The following is a 26,182-nucleotide window of genomic DNA, read 5'->3' on the forward strand; positions in this document are numbered from 1 at the left end:
ATGCCTCATGTAAGGGGTTTGAATATCCTAAATGATTGTGAAGAAAATCAGAAGTTGATAAGGAAACTGCCTGAATGGTTAGCATCTCGGTGGAACCGCCAGGTAACTGTCTGTCTCTCACAGGGAAAGGATTTTCCCAACTTCGAAGAATTTGCCAAATTCATGTCCATTGAGTCAGAAACCGCCTGCAATCCAGTCACTTCCCTTTTTGCTCTCCATTCATCTGAATCCTGCTATGACAAGGTGAACACAAGGTTCAACAAAAGGAACAAAATCAGTGTCTTCAACACACAAACAGTGGTGAACAATAACAGTCAGACAATGATGAAAGAAAGGGTCAAAACTGCATGTTTGTTATGTCAGAATAATAATCATCTACTCTGCAAATGCCCAGACTTCCTGAAAGAGACACTGGAATATAGGAGGGCCTATGTCAAGAACAACAAACTGTGCTACGGCTGCTTGAAACCTGGTCATGGTGTGAAAGAATGCAGATCCCGTCTCTCATGTGGCTTGTGCAAAGGTCGACATCCTACCTGTCTTCACGACAACAGCTACCAAAAGGGTGAAAATAAGGTAAAGGAAAACAAAAGAGATACCACACAACACACTGAAACAGAGCCTACATCTGCTGTGTCCCTCAACGTCACCAGTCAAGGTCAGGCAGCAAACACCTCCATGATAGTGCCAGTGTGGGTCTCAAATGAAAGGGATCCATCCAGAGAGAAACTTGTGTACGCCCTGCTGGACACACAAAGCGACACAACATTTATCGAACGAGATGTGAGTAATGAACTGCAGCTAACTACCTACCCAGTTAAACTAAGGCTCACCACTATGATGGGAGAGAATATGGTTTTAAAAAGTGAAAGAGCATCTGGTCTACGTGTGAGAGGTTTCCATTCCACTGTGCACATTAGTTTACCCCCTGTCTACACCAAAGACTGCATACCTGCCAACAGAGAACATATTCCAACCCATGAAACAGCCCAAAAATGGCGCCATTTCACCCCAATAGCTGACCAAATACCACCGCTGCTGAGTTGTGAAGTGGGGTTACTGATCGGCTACAACTGTCCAAGAACACTTGTACCCAGACAAGTCATAACTGGAAAGGATGACGAACCCTTTGCCGTTCTCACAGACTTAGGATGGACTATTGTTGGCTGTTCAGCTCCTCTCTCCAACTCATCATTAACCAGTCACTGCCACAGAGTAATCGTGAAGGAGCTACCTGCCACGACCCCTTTGGATGCTCTCAAGGTTCTAGAGACTGATTTCAGAGACACTCTGGAAAAGGACAAAACCGTCTCCCAACAGGATTTGATCTTTCTTGATAAGTTAAGGGAAAATATAAGGAAAAACGAACATGGACATTATGAAATGCCCCTCCCATTCAAAGAAAGGCCGTCTTTACCTGACAACAAGCAGCTTGCTTCTATGAGACTTAACCACCTGAAAGGAAAGTTCATTGCAGATGAAAAATACAAGAAGGACTATGCGAAATACATGAAGGACATCATTGAAAGGGGTGACGTAGAAAAGGTACGTATGGAAGGCACTGAGGGAGAAAGGTGGTACATACCTCACCATGGTGTTTACCACCCCAAAAAGCCTGAAAAGCTTAGAGTAGTATTCGACTGCTCAGCTAAGTATAAAGGTCACAGTCTCAATGAACACCTTTTGTCAGGCCCAGACATGATCAACAGTCTGACGGGAGTACTTATTCGTTTCCGGCAGCATCCCGTTGCTTTAATGTGTGACATTGAGAAGATGTTTCACCAGTTCCATGTCTCAGAAAATGACCGCGACTACCTACGTTTCCTATGGTGGGAGAACGGCAACACAAGCACACCTGCTCAGGAGTTCAGGATGAAAGTTCATCTTTTTGGAGCCGTATCTTCACCAGGATGTGCAAACTACGGATTAAAGCAGCTTGCCAAAGAACACAGTCTCACATATCCACTAGGATCCCAGTTCATTGCCAGAGACTTCTATATGGATGATGGAATAGCTAGTGTCGAGTCAGAAGAAAAGGCCATCTGTCTAGCAAAGGAGGCACGTGAACTGTGCGCAAAGGGAGGTCTACGCCTGCACAAATTTGCATCAAATAACCGTGCCGTTCTGCAGAGCATCCCAGCAACAGAACACGCGACAGACAGCAAAGCAAAGAATCTCACATTCAGTGATACAGCCTTGGAAAGAGTACTGGGGATCCACTGGAACATTGAGGATGATTGTTTTACTTTTAAAATCACACCTAAGGACCAACCAGCAACACGACGGGGCATCCTGTCATCCGTCGCCTCCGTGTACGACCCGCTGGGCTTCATTGCACCTTATCTCCTCGTTGGAAAGAAAGTTCTCCAGGAAATGTGCCATCGAGGAACAGGATGGGATGACCCAATCCCAGAGAGGTTAAAGTCACGGTGGGAGAAATGGCAGGGTGACCTTGTGAAGCTGGAAAAAATACACATAGCTCGTTGTTATCGGCCGGCTGGCTTTGGAGAGGTAATTAAAGCAGAATTACATCACTTCTCTGATGCCAGTACTGCTGGCTATGGTCAATGTACTTACCAGAGACTGATTAGTAAAGGGGGAGACATACATTGCACTCTTCTCCTGGGAAAGGCACGTGTCTCACCGCTGAAAGTAACAACTATACCAAGGATGGAGCTCACCGCAGCTGTGGTCTCAGTCAGGGTGAGCAATATGCTTAAAGAAGAATTAGGCTATGCTGATATTGAGGAGTTCTATTGGACAGACTCAAAGGTTGTCTTAGGCTACATTAATAATGATGCCCGCCGTTTTCACACCTTTGTAGCAAATAGGGTGCAGAAAATTTGTCATTTCTCAGACGCTAAACAATGGTTCTACGTACCATCCGAAGACAACCCAGCAGACTGCGCTTCTCGGGGGACAACAGTGGACGAGTTGCTCTCATCTGATTGGTTTACTGGCCCTAGCTTTCTTTGGAAAAATAAAATAGAAATGCCGGAAGTACCTACAGAGCTACCCGTGGGTGACCCAGAAGTTAAAAAGGCTCAGACCTTTCAGGCAGAGACCTCAGTGCAAGTCAACCTTGTGGACAGACTCTGTAAATTTTCATCTTGGTCTCAGGCTGTCAGAGCGGTGGCACGCCTTTTGCGACGTGCTCGTAAGGATAAATCTAATGCCCTCTCAACAGTCAGTGAAAGACAAAGTGCAGAGCAACTCATCATTAAAGACCTGCAAAATCAAGCATACCCAAGAGAAATGAACTTTCTGCGCAGAGGTCATCAACTTCCAAGGAACAACAAGCTGAGTCATCTTGATGTTTTCGTAGACACAGAGGGTGTGCTCAAGGTGGGAGGTAGGCTCAGCCGCTCATCTTTCCCAGCCTCATTTAAACACCCCACAGTCATACCACAAGAACATTACATAGCAAAACTCATCATTGCTCATTATCACGAAAGAGTGAGACATCAGGGTAAAGGCTTCACCATCAATGAGATCAGGTCCAATGGCTATTGGATCTGTGGACTGAGCAGAGCAGTGGCAACCTGCATCCGCCACTGTGTTGTTTGCCGACGGCTGAGAAGGCCTGTTGAAAGCCAAAGAATGAGTGACCTTCCAGTGGAACGAACAGAACCGTCTGCTCCGTTCACATATTGTGGCATGGACTGTTTTGGTCCCTTCTGGACAAATCAAGGGAGAAAACAACACAAGAGGTATGGTCTAATTCTCACCTGTTTGTGCTCTAGAGCAGTTCACATTGAGATGTTAGAAGATATGTCTACAGACACATTCATTAATGGACTGAGATGCTTCATCGCTTTAAGAGGTGCTGTAAGACAAATTAAATGTGATCAAGGCACTAACTTTATGGGTGCAAAAAATGAACTGAATGCTGCACTAAAGGAATTGGACATGGACAGACTGAATACATTCCTCGCAGAGAAACAGTGTGAGTTTGTAGTGAATGCACCTCACGCCAGCCACGCCGGGGGTGTATGGGAACGACAGATTAGGACTGTAAGAAGTGTCCTCAATGCCACCCTGCTATTGTCCCCTGGTAGGCTCAATGATACTTCGTTACGCACTTTCCTTTATGAGACTATGGCCATAATAAACAGCCGTCCACTCACTGTTGACACTCTGAACGACCCTAATAGTCTAGAACCACTGACTCCTAACCACCTGATCTCAATGAAATCCACTACTGCCTTACCTCCTCCTGGCACCTTTGAAAGACCGTATCTTTACGGAAGAAAGAGATGGCGTCAGGTGCAATACTTGACGGAGCAATTTTGGAGTAGATGGAAAAGGGAGTATCTCCACAACATCACGGTGAGACAGCGCTGGCATAGTATAAAAAGGAACCTGGAGGTTGGAGATATAGTCATGGACACTGATGACACTTTGCCCAGGAACCAGTGGAGACTAGGCAGAGTCTCGGAAATCCTTAAGGGTCAAGATGGACTTGTGAGACGGGTAAAAATCCTGCTTGGCGATAAGGAACTGAATCAGCAGGGAGAGCGCACCAACAACCTTTCATCAGTGGAGCGCCCCGTCCAAAAATTAGTTTTGTTGCTAGAGGCAGATTGAACCCATTGTAGTTATGTAATGTAGTATAGTTAACTGTGTTGTACAGTAAATGTTTTAACAGGTTATTTTGTTGATGTGGAAATTACGTGTTTAACATTTCCATATGAAACACTGTAATTTGGTGGGAGTGTAAATAACCACCTGAAATGTGTTATTATTTTAGGTAAATTGTTTGATTGTGTTTTCCGAATTTGATATTTTATTTTGGTAAGAGGATTTTATTTTCTCACTTCCGCCGGAAAAACGGTTGTTATTGCGATAGCGCTTACGGGAGAAAGTTACTGCATCCTCTACGCGAAGTTTTTATTTTTCTATTTTTTGATATGAACCCGTAATAGAGCACAGGCTCTTACGGTGGTGATGGTTTGAGTTTTTACGTTTTGTTTTTCAACGGTTGCGAATAAAACTTTAAAACTACACCAGCAGTCAAGATCTGTGCCGCCACGAAATTACGGGGATCATTACAGTGTCAATAACTAAAGATTCCTTTCTAGCAGCTTGCTGGTGCTGAAATATGTTGAAAAGGGCTTGATTCTGCATAATATAAGTCAAAATCATTGTGATCCTGCAACATTTTAAAAAGATATAGCCATACGGTCAAAAAGTTTTTATCTCACTGAGTTGAAGCTTTTTTGCAACAGAGTGTAAATAACTAAAGATTCCTTTCTAGCAGCTTGCTGGTGCTGAAATATGTTGAAAAGGGCTTGATTCTGCATAATATAAGTCAAAATCATTGTGATCCTGCAACATTTTAAAAAGATATAGCCATATGGTCAAAAAGTGTTTATCTCACTGAGTTGAAGCTTTTTTGCAACAGAGTGTAAATAACTAAAGATTCCTTTCTAGCAGCTTGCTGGTGCTGAAATATGTTGAAAAGGGCTTGATTCTGCATAATATAAGTCAAAATCATTGTGATCCTGCAACATTTTAAAAAGATATAGCCATATCGTCAAAAAGTATTTATCTCACTGAGTTGAAGCTTTTTTGCAACAGAGTGTAAATAACTAAAGATTCCTTTCTAGCAACTTGCTGGTGCTGAAATATGTTGAAAAGGGCTTGATTCTGCATAATATAAGTCAAAATCATTGTGATCCTGCAACATTTTAAAAAGATATAGCCATACGGTCAAAAAGTGTTTATCTCACTGAGTTGAAGCTTTTTTGCAACAGAGTGTAAATAACTAAAGATTCCTTTCTAGCAGCTTGCTGGTGCTGAAATATGTTGAAAAGGGCTTGATTCTGCATAATATAAGTCAAAATCATTGTGATCCTGCAACATTTTAAAAAGATATAGCCATATCGTCAAAAAGTATTTATCTCACTGAGTTGAAGCTTTTTTGCAACAGAGTGTAAATAACTAAAGATTCCTTTCTAGCAACTTGCTGGTGCTGAAATATGTTGAAAAGGGCTTGATTCTGCATAATATAAGTCAAAATCATTGTGATCCTGCAACATTTTAAAAAGATATAGCCATACGGTCAAAAAGTGTTTATCTCACTGAGTTGAAGCTTTTTTGCAACAGAGTGTAAATAACTAAAGATTCCTTTCTAGCAGCTTGCTGGTGCTGAAATATGTTGAAAAGGGCTTGATTCTGCATAATATAAGTCAAAATCATTGTGATCCTGCAACATTTTAAAAAGATATAGCCATATCGTCAAAAAGTATTTATCTCCCTGAGATGAAGCTTTTTTGCAAAAGAGTGTCAATAACTAAAGATTCCTTTCTAGCAACTTGCTGGTGCTGAAATATGTTGAAAAGGGCTTGATTCTGCATAATATAAGTCAAAATCATTGTGATCCTGCAACATTTTAAAAAGATATAGCCATATCGTCAAAAAGTATTTATCTCACTGAGTTGAAGCTTTTTTGCAACAGAGTGTAAATAACTAAAGATTCCTTTCTAGCAACTTGCTGGTGCTGAAATATGTTGAAAAGGGCTTGATTCTGCATAATATAAGTCAAAATCATTGTGATCCTGCAACATTTTAAAAAGATATAGCCATACGGTCAAAAAGTGTTTATCTCACTGAGTTGAAGCTTTTTTGCAACAGAGTGTAAATAACTAAAGATTCCTTTCTAGCAGCTTGCTGGTGCTGAAATATGTTGAAAAGGGCTTGATTCTGCATAATATAAGTCAAAATCATTGTGATCCTGCAACATTTTAAAAAGATATAGCCATATGGTCAAAAAGTGTTTATCTCACTGAGTTGAAGCTTTTTTGCAAAAGAGTATCAATAACTAAAGATTCCTTTCTAGCAACTTGCTGGTGCTGAAATATGTTGAAAAGGGCTTGATTCTGCATAATATAAGTCAAAATCATTGTGATCCTGCAACATTTTAAAAAGATATAGCCATATCGTCAAAAAGTATTTATCTCACTGAGTTGAAGCTTTTTTGCAACAGAGTGTAAATAACTAAAGATTCCTTTCTAGCAGCTTGCTGGTGCTGAAATATGTTGAAAAGGGCTTGATTCTGCATAATATAAGTCAAAATCATTGTGATCCTGCAACATTTTAAAAAGATATAGCCATATGGTCAAAAAGTGTTTATCTCCCTGAGATGAAGCTTTTTTGCAAAAGAGTGTCAATAACTAAAGATTCCTTTCTAGCAACTTGCTGGTGCTGAAATATGTTGAAAAGGGCTTGATTCTGCATAATATATGTCAAAATCATTGTGATCCTGCAACATTTTAAAAAGATATAGCCATACGGTCAAAAAGTATTTATCTCACTGAGTTGAAGCTTTTTTGCAACAGAGTGTAAATAACTAAAGATTCCTTTCTAGCAGCTTGCTGGTGCTGAAATATGTTGAAAAGGGCTTGATTCTGCATAATATAAGTCAAAATCATTGTGATCCTGCAACATTTTAAAAAGATATAGCCATACGGTCAAAAAGTGTTTATCTCACTGAGTTGAAGCTTTTTTGCAACAGAGTGTAAATAACTAAAGATTCCTTTCTAGCAGCTTGCTGGTGCTGAAATATGTTGAAAAGGGCTTGATTCTGCATAATATAAGTCAAAATCATTGTGATCCTGCAACATTTTAAAAAGATATAGCCATATGGTCAAAAAGTGTTTATCTCACTGAGTTGAAGCTTTTTTGCAACAGAGTGTAAATAACTAAAGATTCCTTTCTAGCAGCTTGCTGGTGCTGAAATATGTTGAAAAGGGCTTGATTCTGCATAATATAAGTCAAAATCATTGTGATCCTGCAACATTTTAAAAAGATATAGCCATATGGTCAAAAAGTGTTTATCTCACTGAGTTGAAGCTTTTTTGCAACAGAGTATAAATAACTAAAGATTCCTTTCTAGCAGCTTGCTGGTGCTGAAATATGTTGAAAAGGGCTTGATTCTGCATAATATAAGTCAAAATCATTGTGATCCTGCAACATTTTAAAAAGATATAGCCATATGGTCAAAAAGTGTTTATCTCCCTGAGATGAACCTTTTTTGCAAAAGAGTGTCAATAACTAAAGATTCCTTTCTAGCAACTCGCTGGTGCTGAAATATGTTGAAAAGGGCTTGATTCTGCATAATATATGTCAAAATCATTGTGATCCTGCAACATTTTAAAAAGATATAGCCATACGGTCAAAAAGTATTTATCTCACTGAGTTGAAGCTTTTTTGCAACAGAGTGTAAATAACTAAAGATTCCTTTCTAGCAGCTTGCTGGTGCTGAAATATGTTGAAAAGGGCTTGATTCTGCATAATATAAGTCAAAATCATTGTGATCCTGCAACATTTTAAAAAGATATAGCCATACGGTCAAAAAGTGTTTATCTCACTGAGTTGAAGCTTTTTTGCAACAGAGTGTAAATAACTAAAGATTCCTTTCTAGCAGCTTGCTGGTGCTGAAATATGTCTAAAGGGGCTTGATTCTGCATAATATAAGTCAAAATCATTGTGATCCTGCAACATTTTAAAAAGATATAGCCATATGGTCAAAAAGTGTTTATCTCACTGAGTTGAAGCTTTTTTGCAACAGAGTGTAAATAACTAAAGATTCCTTTCTAGCAGCTTGCTGGTGCTGAAATATGTTGAAAAGGGCTTGATTCTGCATAATATAAGTCAAAATCATTGTGATCCTGCAACATTTTAAAAAGATATAGCCATATGGTCAAAAAGTGTTTATCTCACTGAGTTGAAGCTTTTTTGCAACAGAGTGTAAATAACTAAAGATTCCTTTCTAGCAGCTTGCTGGTGCTGAAATATGTTGAAAAGGGCTTGATTCTGCATAATATAAGTCAAAATCATTGTGATCCTGCAACATTTTAAAAAGATATAGCCATATGGTCAAAAAGTGTTTATCTCACTGAGTTGAAGCTTTTTTGCAAAAGAGTGTCAATAACTAAAGATTCCTTTCTAGCAACTTGCTGGTGCTGAAATATGTTGAAAAGGGCTTGATTTTGCATAATATAAGTCAAAATCATTGTGATCCTGCAACATTTTAAAAAGATATAGCCATATCGTCAAAAAGTATTTATCTCACTGAGTTGAAGCTTTTTTGCAACAGAGTGTAAATAACTAAAGATTCCTTTCTAGCAGCTTGCTGGTGCTGAAATATGTTGAAAAGGGCTTGATTCTGCATAATATAAGTCAAAATCATTGTGATCCTGCAACATTTTAAAAAGATATAGCCATATGGTCAAAAAGTGTTTATCTCCCTGAGATGAAGCTTTTTTGCAAAAGAGTGTCAATAACTAAAGATTCCTTTCTAGCAACTTGCTGGTGCTGAAATATGTTGAAAAGGGCTTGATTCTGCATAATATATGTCAAAATCATTGTGATCCTGCAACATTTTAAAAAGATATAGCCATACGGTCAAAAAGTATTTATCTCACTGAGTTGAAGCTTTTTTGCAACAGAGTGTAAATAACTAAAGATTCCTTTCTAGCAGCTTGCTGGTGCTGAAATATGTTGAAAAGGGCTTGATTCTGCATAATATAAGTCAAAATCATTGTGATCCTGCAACATTTTAAAAAGATATAGCCATACGGTCAAAAAGTGTTTATCTCACTGAGTTGAAGCTTTTTTGCAACAGAGTGTAAATAACTAAAGATTCCTTTCTAGCAGCTTGCTGGTGCTGAAATATGTTGAAAAGGGCTTGATTCTGCATAATATAAGTCAAAATCATTGTGATCCTGCAACATTTTAAAAAGATATAGCCATATGGTCAAAAAGTGTTTATCTCACTGAGTTGAAGCTTTTTTGCAACAGAGTGTAAATAACTAAAGATTCCTTTCTAGCAGCTTGCTGGTGCTGAAATATGTTGAAAAGGGCTTGATTCTGCATAATATAAGTCAAAATCATTGTGATCCTGCAACATTTTAAAAAGATATAGCCATACGGTCAAAAAGTGTTTATCTCACTGAGTTGAAGCTTTTTTGCAACAGAGTGTAAATAACTAAAGATTCCTTTCTAGCAGCTTGCTGGTGCTGAAATATGTTGAAAAGGGCTTGATTCTGCATAATATAAGTCAAAATCATTGTGATCCTGCAACATTTTAAAAAGATATAGCCATATGGTCAAAAAGTGTTTATCTCACTGAGTTGAAGCTTTTTTGCAAAAGAGTATCAATAACTAAAGATTCCTTTCTAGCAACTTGCTGGTGCTGAAATATGTTGAAAAGGGCTTGATTCTGCATAATATAAGTCAAAATCATTGTGATCCTGCAACATTTTAAAAAGATATAGCCATATCGTCAAAAAGTATTTATCTCACTGAGTTGAAGCTTTTTTGCAACAGAGTGTAAATAACTAAAGATTCCTTTCTAGCAGCTTGCTGGTGCTGAAATATGTTGAAAAGGGCTTGATTCTGCATAATATAAGTCAAAATCATTGTGATCCTGCAACATTTTAAAAAGATATAGCCATATGGTCAAAAAGTGTTTATCTCCCTGAGATGAAGCTTTTTTGCAAAAGAGTGTCAATAACTAAAGATTCCTTTCTAGCAACTTGCTGGTGCTGAAATATGTTGAAAAGGGCTTGATTCTGCATAATATATGTCAAAATCATTGTGATCCTGCAACATTTTAAAAAGATATAGCCATACGGTCAAAAAGTATTTATCTCACTGAGTTGAAGCTTTTTTGCAACAGAGTGTAAATAACTAAAGATTCCTTTCTAGCAGCTTGCTGGTGCTGAAATATGTTGAAAAGGGCTTGATTCTGCATAATATAAGTCAAAATCATTGTGATCCTGCAACATTTTAAAAAGATATAGCCATACGGTCAAAAAGTGTTTATCTCACTGAGTTGAAGCTTTTTTGCAACAGAGTGTAAATAACTAAAGATTCCTTTCTAGCAGCTTGCTGGTGCTGAAATATGTTGAAAAGGGCTTGATTCTGCATAATATAAGTCAAAATCATTGTGATCCTGCAACATTTTAAAAAGATATAGCCATATGGTCAAAAAGTGTTTATCTCACTGAGTTGAAGCTTTTTTGCAACAGAGTGTAAATAACTAAAGATTCCTTTCTAGCAGCTTGCTGGTGCTGAAATATGTTGAAAAGGGCTTGATTCTGCATAATATAAGTCAAAATCATTGTGATCCTGCAACATTTTAAAAAGATATAGCCATATGGTCAAAAAGTGTTTATCTCACTGAGTTGAAGCTTTTTTGCAACAGAGTATAAATAACTAAAGATTCCTTTCTAGCAGCTTGCTGGTGCTGAAATATGTTGAAAAGGGCTTGATTCTGCATAATATAAGTCAAAATCATTGTGATCCTGCAACATTTTAAAAAGATATAGCCATATGGTCAAAAAGTGTTTATCTCCCTGAGATGAACCTTTTTTGCAAAAGAGTGTCAATAACTAAAGATTCCTTTCTAGCAACTCGCTGGTGCTGAAATATGTTGAAAAGGGCTTGATTCTGCATAATATATGTCAAAATCATTGTGATCCTGCAACATTTTAAAAAGATATAGCCATACGGTCAAAAAGTATTTATCTCACTTTGTTGAAGCTTTTTTGCAACAGAGTGTAAATAACTAAAGATTCCTTTCTAGCAGCTTGCTGGTGCTGAAATATGTTGAAAAGGGCTTGATTCTGCATAATATAAGTCAAAATCATTGTGATCCTGCAACATTTTAAAAAGATATAGCCATACGGTCAAAAAGTGTTTATCTCACTGAGTTGAAGCTTTTTTGCAACAGAGTGTAAATAACTAAAGATTCCTTTCTAGCAGCTTGCTGGTGCTGAAATATGTCTAAAGGGGCTTGATTCTGCATAATATAAGTCAAAATCATTGTGATCCTGCAACATTTTAAAAAGATATAGCCATATGGTCAAAAAGTGTTTATCTCACTGAGTTGAAGCTTTTTTGCAACAGAGTGTAAATAACTAAAGATTCCTTTCTAGCAGCTTGCTGGTGCTGAAATATGTTGAAAAGGGCTTGATTCTGCATAATATAAGTCAAAATCATTGTGATCCTGCAACATTTTAAAAAGATATAGCCATATGGTCAAAAAGTGTTTATCTCACTGAGTTGAAGCTTTTTTGCAACAGAGTGTAAATAACTAAAGATTCCTTTCTAGCAGCTTGCTGGTGCTGAAATATGTTGAAAAGGGCTTGATTCTGCATAATATAAGTCAAAATCATTGTGATCCTGCAACATTTTAAAAAGATATAGCCATATGGTCAAAAAGTGTTTATCTCACTGAGTTGAAGCTTTTTTGCAAAAGAGTGTCAATAACTAAAGATTCCTTTCTAGCAACTTGCTGGTGCTGAAATATGTTGAAAAGGGCTTGATTCTGCATAATATAAGTCAAAATCATTGTGATCCTGCAACATTTTAAAAAGATATAGCCATATCGTCAAAAAGTATTTATCTCACTGAGTTGAAGCTTTTTTGCAACAGAGTGTAAATAACTAAAGATTCCTTTCTAGCAGCTTGCTGGTGCTGAAATATGTTGAAAAGGGCTTGATTCTGCATAATATAAGTCAAAATCATTGTGATCCTGCAACATTTTAAAAAGATATAGCCATATGGTCAAAAAGTGTTTATCTCCCTGAGATGAAGCTTTTTTGCAAAAGAGTGTCAATAACTAAAGATTCCTTTCTAGCAACTTGCTGGTGCTGAAATATGTTGAAAAGGGCTTGATTCTGCATAATATATGTCAAAATCATTGTGATCCTGCAACATTTTAAAAAGATATAGCCATACGGTCAAAAAGTATTTATCTCACTGAGTTGAAGCTTTTTTGCAACAGAGTGTAAATAACTAAAGATTCCTTTCTAGCAGCTTGCTGGTGCTGAAATATGTTGAAAAGGGCTTGATTCTGCATAATATAAGTCAAAATCATTGTGATCCTGCAACATTTTAAAAAGATATAGCCATACGGTCAAAAAGTGTTTATCTCACTGAGTTGAAGCTTTTTTGCAACAGAGTGTAAATAACTAAAGATTCCTTTCTAGCAGCTTGCTGGTGCTGAAATATGTTGAAAAGGGCTTGATTCTGCATAATATAAGTCAAAATCATTGTGATCCTGCAACATTTTAAAAAGATATAGCCATATGGTCAAAAAGTGTTTATCTCACTGAGTTGAAGCTTTTTTGCAACAGAGTGTAAATAACTAAAGATTCCTTTCTAGCAGCTTGCTGGTGCTGAAATATGTTGAAAAGGGCTTGATTCTGCATAATATAAGTCAAAATCATTGTGATCCTGCAACATTTTAAAAAGATATAGCCATATGGTCAAAAAGTGTTTATCTCACTGAGTTGAAGCTTTTTTGCAACAGAGTGTAAATAACTAAAGATTCCTTTCTAGCAGCTTGCTGGTGCTGAAATATGTTGAAAAGGGCTTGATTCTGCATAATATGAGTCAAAATCATTGTGATCCTGCAACATTTTAAAAAGATATAGCCATACGGTCAAAAAGTGTTTATCTCACTGAGTTGAAGCTTTTTTGCAACAGAGTGTAAATAACTAAAGATTCCTTTCTAGCAGCTTGCTGGTGCTGAAATATGTTGAAAAGGGCTTGATTCTGCATAATATAAGTCAAAATCATTGTGATCCTGCAACATTTTAAAAAGATATAGCCATATGGTCAAAAAGTGTTTATCTCCCTGAGATGAAGCTTTTTTGCAAAAGAGTGTAAATAACTAAAGATTCCTTTCTAGCAACTTGCTGGTGCTGAAATATGTTGAAAAGGGCTTGATTCTGCATAATATAAGTCAAAATCATTGTGATCCTGCAACATTTTAAAAAGATATAGCCATACGGTCAAAAAGTGTTTATCTCACTGAGTTGAAGCTTTTTTGCAACAGAGTGTAAATAACTAAAGATTCCTTTCTAGCAGCTTGCTGGTGCTGAAATATGTTGAAAAGGGCTTGATTCTGCATAATATAAGTCAAAATCATTGTGATCCTGCAACATTTTAACAAGATATAGCCATATGGTCAAAAAGTGTTTATCTCACTGAGTTGAAGCTTTTTTGCAACAGAGTGTCAATAACTAAAGATTCCTTTCTAGCAGCTTGCTGGTGCTGAAATACGTTGAAAAGGGCTTGATTCTGCATAATATAAGTCAAAATCATTGTGATCCTGCAACATTTTAAAAAGATATAGCCATATGGTCAAAAAGTGTTTATCTCACTGAGTTGAAGCTTTTTTGCAACAGAGTGTAAATAACTAAAGATTCCTTTCTAGCAGCTTGCTGGTGCTGAAATATGTTGAAAAGGGCTTGATTCTGCATAATATAAGTCAAAATCATTGTGATCCTGCAACATTTTAAAAAGATATAGCCATATCGTCAAAAAGTATTTATCTCCCTGAGATGAAGCTTTTTTGCAAAAGAGTGTCAATAACTAAAGATTCCTTTCTAGCAACTTGCTGGTGCTGAAATATGTTGAAAAGGGCTTGATTCTGCATAATATAAGTCAAAATCATTGTGATCCTGCAACATTTTAAAAAGATATAGCCATATGGTCAAAAAGTGTTTATCTCACTGAGTTGAAGCTTTTTTGCAACAGAGTGTAAATAACTAAAGATTCCTTTCTAGCAGCTTGCTGGTGCTGAAATATGTTGAAAAGGGCTTGATTCTGCATAATATAAGTCAAAATCATTGTGATCCTGCAACATTTTAAAAAGATATAGCCATATGGTCAAAAAGTGTTTATCTCACTGAGTTGAAGCTTTTTTGCAACAGAGTGTAAATAACTAAAGATTCCTTTCTAGCAACTTGCTGGTGCTGAAATATGTTGAAAAGGGCTTGATTCTGCATACTATAAGTCAAAATCATTGTGATCCTGCAACATTTTAAAAAGATATAGCCATACGGTCAAAAAGTGTTTATCTCACTGAGTTGAAGCTTTTTTGCAACAGAGTGTAAATAACTAAAGAGTCCTTTCTAGCAGCTTGCTGGTGCTGAAATATGTTGAAAAGGGCTTGATTCTGCATAATATAAGTCAAAATCATTGTGATCCTGCAACATTTTAAAAAGATATAGCCATATGGTCAAAAAGTGTTTATCTCACTGAGTTGAAGCTTTTTTGCAACAGAGTGTAAATAACTAAAGATTCCTTTCTAGCAGCTTGCTGGTGCTGAAATATGTTGAAAAGGGCTTGATTCTGCATAATATAAGTCAAAATCATTGTGATCCTGCAACATTTTAAAAAGATATAGCCATATGGTCAAAAAGTGTTTATCTCCCTGAGATGAAGCTTTTTTGCAAAAGAGTGTCAATAACTAAAGATTCCTTTCTAGCAACTTGCTGGTGCTGAAATATGTTGAAAAGGGCTTGATTCTGCATAATATATGTCAAAATCATTGTGATCCTGCAACATTTTAAAAAGATATAGCCATATGGTCAAAAAGTGTTTATCTCACTGAGTTGAAGCTTTTTTGCAACAGAGTGTAAATAACTAAAGATTCCTTTCTAGCAGCTTGCTGGTGCTGAAATATGTTGAAAAGTGCTTGATTCTGCATAATATATGTCAAAATCATTGTGATCTTGCAACATTTTAAAAAGATATAGCCATATGGTCAAAAAGTGTTTATCTCACTGAGTTGAAGCTTTTTTGCAACAGAGTGTAAATAACTAAAGATTCCTTTCTAGCAGCTCGCTGGTTCTGAAATATGTTGAAAAGGGCTTGATTCTGCATAATATGAGTCAAAATCATTGTGATCCTGCAACATTTTAAAAAGATATAGCCATATGGTCAAAAAGTTTTTATCTCCCTGAGATGAAGCTTTTTTGCAAAAGAGTGTCAATAACTAAAGATTCCTTTCTAGCAACTTGCTGGTGCTGAAATATGTTGAAAAGGGCTTGATTCTGCATAATATAAGTCAAAATCATTGTGATCCTGCAACATTTTAAAAAGATATAGCCATATGGTCAAAAAGTGTTTATCTCCCTGAGATGAAGCTTTTTTGCAAAAGAGTGTCAATAACTAAATATTCCTTTCTAGCAGCTTGCTGGTGCTGAAATATGTTGAAAAGGGCTTGATTCTGCATAATATATGTCAAAATCATTGTGATCTTGCAACATTTTAAAAAGATATAGCCATATGGTCAAAAAGTGTTTATCTCCCTGAGATGAAGCGTTTTTGATAAAGAGTGTCTGTAAATAACCACCTGAAATGTGTTATTATTTTAGGCAAATTGTTTGATTGTGTTTTCCGAATTTGATATTTTATTTTGGTAAGAGGATTTTATTTTCTCACTTCCGCCGGAAAAACGGTTGTTATTGCGATAGCGCTTACAGGAGAAAGTTACTGCATCCTCTACGCGAAGTTTTTATTTTTCTATTTTTTGATATGAACCCGTAATAGAGCACAAGCTCTTACGGTGGTGATGGTTTGAGTTTTTACGTTTTGTTTTTCAACGGTTGCGAATAAAACTTTAAAACTACACCAGCAGTCAAGATCTGTGCCGCCACGAAATTACGGGGATCATTACAGTAAGAGCTTACCCTCTTCATGCTAACCTACAACAATACGTTTCCAACGGAGGAAAAAGGAAAATTACTACGGCTGTAAAGGATCACTCCTCCGGAGGACAAGGATAAGGACTGAGGTTAGCGGAAGACGGTGTGGTGGTAGCAATAAGGATAAAGGCTAAATAAATATATAATTAAAAATGATGGAGGGCGATGCTAATCCACGTGGAAAAGATAACGAGGGGCAGATCGCTACACTTCGACGGAAAATAGAGGAGTACAAGGAAAGGCTTCGGAGTGAAGCAGAAAAGGGCGCTGTCAGGCAAGAACTTAAAGAAACTTTGCAAAATAATGAGAAAATGCTTGTTGAACTGCTAAAGGATGATGATGTTGATGTTTCAGAGACAGTTCGGCGCTCAGAACGAGTGCGAATTCCCACTGAAAAAATGCTTATATACAGTAAAGAAGAACAAAGTAGAAAGGAAAAGAAGCTTATTAACCGCTATGATCAGTGGAAAGCTATAGCTCGTAAGACACGACAAGAACTCAAGCATGAGCTTTCTGAAAAGCACCTAGCATCTCTTGCAGATGAAATAGAGAAAACAAAGATGGACGTTTTGAAAATGTTTGATGAATTGAGAATGCTTAGTACACCTGATACAGAAATAAGACGCAAAGTTGATGCCTGCGGAGCAGTAACAAGTGATATAATGAAAATCCTAAATGAAAGACTGACAGGCATAGATGGCGAATATGATATAGAATATGAAGGACAGCGCTTGCGTGAGCTGCTTGAACCACACTATGCTCGCTCCATTTATGGCACTGACTCTGAACTCAGTCGTCTTTCCAAACGTACAAGCGTGGCAGCTAAGCGAGCTGAAGCAGCGGCGGATTTAGCTGCAAAGGAAGCTGAATATAAATTGTTGGTAGAAGAAAAGATACAGAGAGAGAAAATAAGAGCGCTAGAGGAGGAGCACAGAAAAGAATTAGAAAGACATAAAACAGAATTAGAAAACTTGCAGGCTGAATGAAATCTAAGAGCTGCTCAAGCCAGATTGGAGGTTTATGACAGGGAAGCTAAAGAGGAGTCTAACATCCAGCCCTTTCAGCCTCCTCATGACCCCCTGCCACTCAGCCATACACCTCTTCTTGCTCCAACACAGCCTCACCAAGTTGTTGCTCCATCTTCTCCCATCGACGTCTCCTGCTTGGCACAAGCTGTCCAGGACAGCATCGCTATCAACAGATTGCCAACACCAGAACCCACTGTATTTAACGGCAACCCAATTGACTTCATTGAGTGGAAGGCCGCATTTATAGCACTCATAGACAGAAAAAATATTTCCTCTGCTGATAAGCTACATTATCTCAAACGGTATGTGGTGGGCTTGGCTCAGAAGTGTTTAGAAGGTACTTTCTATCGCAGTGATGATGCAGCCTACAGTGATGCTTGGAAAAAACTCGATCAGAGATACGGCCAGCCCTTTATCATTCAAAGGGCCTTCTGAGAAAGGTTATCCAATTGGCCTAAAATCCTGGGTAAGGATGCCGAAGGACTGAGAAATTTCTCTGATTTCTTAAATGCTTGTTTGCAGGCCATGCCTCATGTAAGGGGTTTGAATATCCTAAATGATTGTGAAGAAAATCAGAAGTTGATAAGGAAACTGCCTGAATGGTTAGCATCTCGGTGGAACCGCCAGGTAACTGTCTGTCTCTCACAGGGAAAGGATTTTCCCAACTTCGAAGAATTTGCCAAATTCATGTCCATTGAGTCAGAAACCGCCTGCAATCCAGTCACTTCCCTTTTTGCTCTCCATTCATCTGAATCCTGCTATGACAAGGTGAACACAAGGTTCAACAAAAGGAACAAAATCAGTGTCTTCAACACACAAACAGTGGTGAACAATAACAGTCAGACAATGATGAAAGAAAGGGTCAAAACTGCATGTTTGTTATGTCAGAATAATAATCATCTACTCTGCAAATGCCCAGACTTCCTGAAAGAGACACTGGAATATAGGAGGGCCTATGTCAAGAACAACAAACTGTGCTACGGCTGCTTGAAACCTGGTCATGGTGTGAAAGAATGCAGATCCCGTCTCTCATGTGGCTTGTGCAAAGGTCGACATCCTACCTGTCTTCACGACAACAGCTACCAAAAGGGTGAAAATAAGGTAAAGGAAAACAAAAGAGATACCACACAACACACTGAAACAGAGCCTACATCTGCTGTGTCCCTCAACGTCACCAGTCAAGGTCAGGCAGCAAACACCTCCATGATAGTGCCAGTGTGGGTCTCAAATGAAAGGGATCCATCCAGAGAGAAACTTGTGTACGCCCTGCTGGACACACAAAGCGACACAACATTTATCGAACGAGATGTGAGTAATGAACTGCAGCTAACTACCTACCCAGTTAAACTAAGGCTCACCACTATGATGGGAGAGAATATGGTTTTAAAAAGTGAAAGAGCATCTGGTCTACGTGTGAGAGGTTTCCATTCCACTGTGCACATTAGTTTACCCCCTGTCTACACCAAAGACTGCATACCTGCCAACAGAGAACATATTCCAACCCATGAAACAGCCCAAAAATGGCGCCATTTCACCCCAATAGCTGACCAAATACCACCGCTGCTGAGTTGTGAAGTGGGGTTACTGATCGGCTACAACTGTCCAAGAACACTTGTACCCAGACAAGTCATAACTGGAAAGGATGACGAACCCTTTGCCGTTCTCACAGACTTAGGATGGACTATTGTTGGCTGTTCAGCTCCTCTCTCCAACTCATCATTAACCAGTCACTGCCACAGAGTAATCGTGAAGGAGCTACCTGCCACGACCCCTTTGGATGCTCTCAAGGTTCTAGAGACTGATTTCAGAGACACTCTGGAAAAGGACAAAACCGTCTCCCAACAGGATTTGATCTTTCTTGATAAGTTAAGGGAAAATATAAGGAAAAACGAACATGGACATTATGAAATGCCCCTCCCATTCAAAGAAAGGCCGTCTTTACCTGACAACAAGCAGCTTGCTTCTATGAGACTTAACCACCTGAAAGGAAAGTTCATTGCAGATGAAAAATACAAGAAGGACTATGCGAAATACATGAAGGACATCATTGAAAGGGGTGACGTAGAAAAGGTACGTATGGAAGGCACTGAGGGAGAAAGGTGGTACATACCTCACCATGGTGTTTACCACCCCAAAAAGCCTGAAAAGCTTAGAGTAGTATTCGACTGCTCAGCTAAGTATAAAGGTCACAGTCTCAATGAACACCTTTTGTCAGGCCCAGACATGATCAACAGTCTGACGGGAGTACTTATTCGTTTCCGGCAGCATCCCGTTGCTTTAATGTGTGACATTGAGAAGATGTTTCACCAGTTCCATGTCTCAGAAAATGACCGCGACTACCTACGTTTCCTATGGTGGGAGAACGGCAACACAAGCACACCTGCTCAGGAGTTCAGGATGAAAGTTCATCTTTTTGGAGCCGTATCTTCACCAGGATGTGCAAACTACGGATTAAAGCAGCTTGCCAAAGAACACAGTCTCACATATCCACTAGGATCCCAGTTCATTGCCAGAGACTTCTATATGGATGATGGAATAGCTAGTGTCGAGTCAGAAGAAAAGGCCATCTGTCTAGCAAAGGAGGCACGTGAACTGTGCGCAAAGGGAGGTCTACGCCTGCACAAATTTGCATCAAATAACCGTGCCGTTCTGCAGAGCATCCCAGCAACAGAACACGCGACAGACAGCAAAGCAAAGAATCTCACATTCAGTGATACAGCCTTGGAAAGAGTACTGGGGATCCACTGGAACATTGAGGATGATTGTTTTACTTTTAAAATCACACCTAAGGACCAACCAGCAACACGACGGGGCATCCTGTCATCCGTCGCCTCCGTGTACGACCCGCTGGGCTTCATTGCACCTTATCTCCTCGTTGGAAAGAAAGTTCTCCAGGAAATGTGCCATCGAGGAACAGGATGGGATGACCCAATCCCAGAGAGGTTAAAGTCACGGTGGGAGAAATGGCAGGGTGACCTTGTGAAGCTGGAAAAAATACACATAGCTCGTTGTTATCGGCCGGCTGGCTTTGGAGAGGTAATTAAAGCAGAATTACATCACTTCTCTGATGCCAGTACTGCTGGCTATGGTCAATGTACTTACCAGAGACTGATTAGTAAAGGGGGAGACATACATTGCACTCTTCTCCTGGGAAAGGCACGTGTCTCACCGCTGAAAGTAACAACTATACCAAGGATGGAGCTCACCGCAGCTGTGGTCTCAGTCAGGGTGAGCAATATGCTTAAAGAAGAATTAGGCTATGCTGATATTGAGGAGTTCTATTGGACAGACTCAAAGGTTGTCTTAGGCTACATTAATAATGATGCCCGCCGTTTTCACACCTTTGTAGCAAATAGGGTGCAGAAAATTTGTCATTTCTCAGACGCTAAACAATGGTTCTACGTACCATCCGAAGACAACCCAGCAGACTGCGCTTCTCGGGGGACAACAGTGGACGAGTTGCTCTCATCTGATTGGTTTACTGGCCCTAGCTTTCTTTGGAAAAATAAAATAGAAATGCCGGAAGTACCTACAGAGCTACCCGTGGGTGACCCAGAAGTTAAAAAGGCTCAGACCTTTCAGGCAGAGACCTCAGTGCAAGTCAACCTTGTGGACAGACTCTGTAAATTTTCATCTTGGTCTCAGGCTGTCAGAGCGGTGGCACGCCTTTTGCGACGTGCTCGTAAGGATAAATCTAATGCCCTCTCAACAGTCAGTGAAAGACAAAGTGCAGAGCAACTCATCATTAAAGACCTGCAAAATCAAGCATACCCAAGAGAAATGAACTTTCTGCGCAGAGGTCATCAACTTCCAAGGAACAACAAGCTGAGTCATCTTGATGTTTTCGTAGACACAGAGGGTGTGCTCAAGGTGGGAGGTAGGCTCAGCCGCTCATCTTTCCCAGCCTCATTTAAACACCCCACAGTCATACCACAAGAACATTACATAGCAAAACTCATCATTGCTCATTATCACGAAAGAGTGAGACATCAGGGTAAAGGCTTCACCATCAGTGAGATCAGGTCCAATGGCTATTGGATCTGTGGACTGAGCAGAGCAGTGGCAACCTGCATCCGCCACTGTGTTGTTTGCCGACGGCTGAGAAGGCCTGTTGAAAGCCAAAGAATGAGTGACCTTCCAGTGGAACGAACAGAACCGTCTGCTCCGTTCACATATTGTGGCATGGACTGTTTTGGTCCCTTCTGGACAAATCAAGGGAGAAAACAACACAAGAGGTATGGTCTAATTCTCACCTGTTTGTGCTCTAGAGCAGTTCACATTGAGATGTTAGAAGATATGTCTACAGACACATTCATTAATGGACTGAGATGCTTCATCGCTTTAAGAGGTGCTGTAAGACAAATTAAATGTGATCAAGGCACTAACTTTATGGGTGCAAAAAATGAACTGAATGCTGCACTAAAGGAATTGGACATGGACAGACTGAATACATTCCTCGCAGAGAAACAGTGTGAGTTTGTAGTGAATGCACCTCACGCCAGCCACGCCGGGGGTGTATGGGAACGACAGATTAGGACTGTAAGAAGTGTCCTCAATGCCACCCTGCTATTGTCCCCTGGTAGGCTCAATGATACTTCGTTACGCACTTTCCTTTATGAGACTATGGCCATAATAAACAGCCGTCCACTCACTGTTGACACTCTGAACGACCCTAATAGTCTAGAACCACTGACTCCTAACCACCTGATCTCAATGAAATCCACTACTGCCTTACCTCCTCCTGGCACCTTTGAAAGACCGTATCTTTACGGAAGAAAGAGATGGCGTCAGGTGCAATACTTGACGGAGCAATTTTGGAGTAGATGGAAAAGGGAGTATCTCCACAACATCACGGTGAGACAGCGCTGGCATAGTATAAAAAGGAACCTGGAGGTTGGAGATATAGTCATGGACACTGATGACACTTTGCCCAGGAACCAGTGGAGACTAGGCAGAGTCTCGGAAATCCTTAAGGGTCAAGATGGACTTGTGAGACGGGTAAAAATCCTGCTTGGCGATAAGGAACTGAATCAGCAGGGAGAGCGCACCAACAACCTTTCATCAGTGGAGCGCCCCGTCCAAAAATTAGTTTTGTTGCTAGAGGCAGATTGAACCCATTGTAGTTATGTAATGTAGTATAGTTAACTGTGTTGTACAGTAAATGTTTTAACAGGTTATTTTGTTGATGTGGAAATTACGTGTTTAACATTTCCATATGAAACACTGTAATTTGGTGGGAGTGTAAATAACCACCTGAAATGTGTTATTATTTTAGGTAAATTGTTTGATTGTGTTTTCCGAATTTGATATTTTATTTTGGTAAGAGGATTTTATTTTCTCACTTCCGCCGGAAAAACGGTTGTTATTGCGATAGCGCTTACGGGAGAAAGTTACTGCATCCTCTACGCGAAGTTTTTATTTTTCTATTTTTTGATATGAACCCGTAATAGAGCACAAGCTCTTACGGTGGTGATGGTTTGAGTTTTTACGTTTTGTTTTTCAACGGTTGCGAATAAAACTTTAAAACTACACCAGCAGTCAAGATCTGTGCCGCCACGAAATTACGGGGATCATTACAGTGTCAATAACTAAAGATTCCTTTCTAGCAGCTTGCTGGTGCTGAAATATGTTGAAAAGGGCTTGATTCTGCATAATATAAGTCAAAATCATTGTGATCCTGCAACATTTTAAAAAGATATAGCCATATGGTCAAAAAGTGTTTATCTCACTGAGTTGAAGCTTTTTTGCAACAGAGTGTAAATAACTAAAGATTCCTTTCTAGCAGCTTGCTGGTGCTAAAATATGTTGAAAAGGGCTTGATTCTGCATAATATGAGTCAAAATCATTGTGATCCTGCAACATTTTAAAAAGATATAGCCATATGGTCAAAAAGTGTTTATCTCACTGAGTTGAAGCTTTTTTGCAACAGAGTGTAAATAACTAAAGATTCCTTTCTAGCAGCTTGCTGGTGCTGAAATATGTTGAAAAGGGCTTGATTCTGCATAATATAAGTCAAAATCATTGTGATCCTGCAACATTTTGAAAAGATATAGCCATACGGTCAAAAAGTGTTTATCTCCCTGAGTTGAAGCGTTTTTGATAAAGAGTGTCAATAACTAAAGATTCCTTTCTAGCAGCTTGCTGGTGCTGAAATATGTTGAAAAGGGCTTGATTCTGCATAATATAAGTCAAAATCATTGTGATCCTGCAACATTTTAAAAAGATATAGCCATATGGTCAAAAAGTGTTTATCTCACTGAGTTGAAGCTTTTTTGCAACAGAGTGTAAATAAATAAAGATTCCTTTCTAGCAGCTTGCTGGTGCTGAAATATGTTGAAAAGGGCTTGATTCTGCATAATATAAGTCAAAATCATTGTGATCCTGCAACATTTTAAAAAGATATAGCCATATCGTAAAAAAGTATTTATCTCCCTGAGATGAAGCTTTTTTGCAAAAGAGTGTCAATAACTAAAGATTCCTTTCTAGCAACTTGCTGGTGCTGAAATATGTTGAAAAGGGCTTGATTCTGCATAATATAAGTCAAAATCATTGTGATCCTGCAACATTTTAAAAAGATATAGCCATACGGTCAAAAAGTGTTTATCTCACTGAGTTGAAGCTTTTTTGCAACAGAGTGTAAATAACTAAAGATTCCTTTCTAGCAGCTTGCTGGTGCTGAAATATGTTGAAAAGGGCTTGATTCTGCATAATATAAGTCAAAATCATTGTGATCCTGCAACATTTTAAAAAGATATAGCCATATGGTCAAAAAGTGTTTATCTCACTGAGTTGAAGCTTTTTTGCAACAGAGTGTAAATAACTAAAGATTCCTTTCTAGCAGCTTGCTGGTGCTGAAATATGTTGAAAAGGGCTTGATTCTGCATAATATAAGTCAAAATCATTGTGATCCTGCAACATTTTAAAAAGATATAGCCATATCGTCAAAAAGTATTTATCTCCCTGAGATGAAGCTTTTTTGCAAAAGAGTGTCAATAACTAAAGATGCCTTTCTAGCAACTTGCTGGTGCTGAAATATGTTGAAAAGGGCTTGATTCTGCATAATATAAGTCAAAATCATTGTGATCCTGCAACATTTTGAAAAGATATAGCAAAAAGTGTTTATCTCCCTGAGCTGAAGCGTTTTTGATAAAGAGTGTCTGTAAATAACCACCTGAAATGTGTTATTATTTTAGGCAAATTGTTTGATTGTGTTTTCCGAATTTGATATTTTATTTTGGTAAGAGGATTTTATTTTCTCACTTCCGCCGGAAAAACGGTTGTTATTGCGATAGCGCTTACGGGAGAAAGTTACTGCATCCTCTACGCGAAGTTTTTATTTTTCTATTTTTTGATATGAACCCGTAATAGAGCACAAGCTCTTACGGTGGTGATGGTTTGAGTTTTTACATTTTGTTTTTCAACGGTTGCGAATAAAACTTTAAAACTACACCAGCAGTCAAGATCTGTGCCGCCACGAAATTACGGGGATCATTACAGTAAGAGCTTACCCTCTTCATGCTAACCTACAACAATACGTTTCCAACGGAGGAAAAAGGAAAATTACTACGGCTGTAAAGGATCACTCCTCCGGAGGACAAGGATAAGGACTGAGGTTAGCGGAAGACGGTGTGGTGGTAGCACTAAGGATAAAGGCTAAATAAATATATAATTAAAAATGATGGAGGGCGATGCTAATCCACGTGGAAAAGATAACGAGGGGCAGATCGCTACACTTCGACGGAAAATAGAGGAGTACAAGGAAAGGCTTCGGAGTGAAGCAGAAAAGGGCGCTGTCAGGCAAGAACTTAAAGAAACTTTGCAAAATAATGAGAAAATGCTTGTTGAACTGCTAAAGGATGATGATGTTGATGTTTCAGAGACAGTTCGGCGCTCAGAACGAGTGCGAATTCCCACTGAAAAAATGCTTATATACAGTAAAGAAGAACAAAGTAGAAAGGAAAAGAAGCTTATTAACCGCTATGATCAGTGGAAGGCTATAGCTCGTAAGACACGACAAGAACTCAAGCATGAGCTTTCTGAAAAGCACCTAGCATCTCTTGCAGATGAAATAGAGAAAACAAAGATGGACGTTTTGAAAATGTTTGATGAATTGAGAATGCTTAGTACACCTGATACAGAAATAAGACGCAAAGTTGATGCCTGCGGAGCAGTAACAAGTGATATAATGAAAATCCTAAATGAAAGACTGACAGGCATAGATGGCGAATATGATATAGAATATGAAGGACAGCGCTTGCGTGAGCTGCTTGAACCACACTATGCTCGCTCCATTTATGGCACTGACTCTGAACTCAGTCGTCTTTCCAAACGTACAAGCGTGGCAGCTAAGCGAGCTGAAGCAGCGGCGGATTTAGCTGCAAAGGAAGCTGAATATAAATTGTTGGTAGAAGAAAAGATACAGAGAGAGAAAATAAGAGCGCTAGAGGAGGAGCACAGAAAAGAATTAGAAAGACATAAAACAGAATTAGAAAACTTGCAGGCTGAATGAAATCTAAGAGCTGCTCAAGCCAGATTGGAGGTTTATGACAGGGAAGCTAAAGAGGAGTCTAACATCCAGCCCTTTCAGCCTCCTCATGACCCCCTGCCACTCAGCCATACACCTCTTCTTGCTCCAACACAGCC

At 38.9% G+C, this 26,182-nt stretch overlaps 2 protein-coding genes across 2 annotated transcripts; both read left to right on the top strand.

Moving 5' to 3' along the window:
• Positions 1-4,587, top strand: LOC147211706 (uncharacterized). Its single transcript, XM_086143597.1, has 2 exons — positions 1-1,545; positions 1,741-4,587. Exons 1-2 carry the CDS (start codon positions 1-3, stop codon positions 4,585-4,587), a joined length of 4,392 nt encoding a protein of 1,463 aa, XP_085999723.1.
• Positions 4,588-18,064: 13,477 nt separating this feature from the next.
• LOC147211707 (uncharacterized) lies at positions 18,065-22,651 on the top strand. Its single transcript, XM_086143598.1, has 2 exons — positions 18,065-19,609; positions 19,805-22,651. The coding sequence occupies exons 1-2, from the start codon at positions 18,065-18,067 to the stop codon at positions 22,649-22,651; spliced, it is 4,392 nt and encodes a 1,463-aa protein (XP_085999724.1).
• Positions 22,652-26,182: the final 3,531 nt, after the last annotated feature.

The sequence above is a fragment of the Fistularia commersonii genome, unplaced genomic scaffold, assembly GCF_037954325.1.
Source record: "Fistularia commersonii isolate RoL2024-O1a breed Wild unplaced genomic scaffold, RoL_Fcom_v1.0 HiC_scaffold_118, whole genome shotgun sequence".
Classification (NCBI taxonomy): domain Eukaryota; kingdom Metazoa; phylum Chordata; class Actinopteri; order Syngnathiformes; family Fistulariidae; genus Fistularia; species Fistularia commersonii.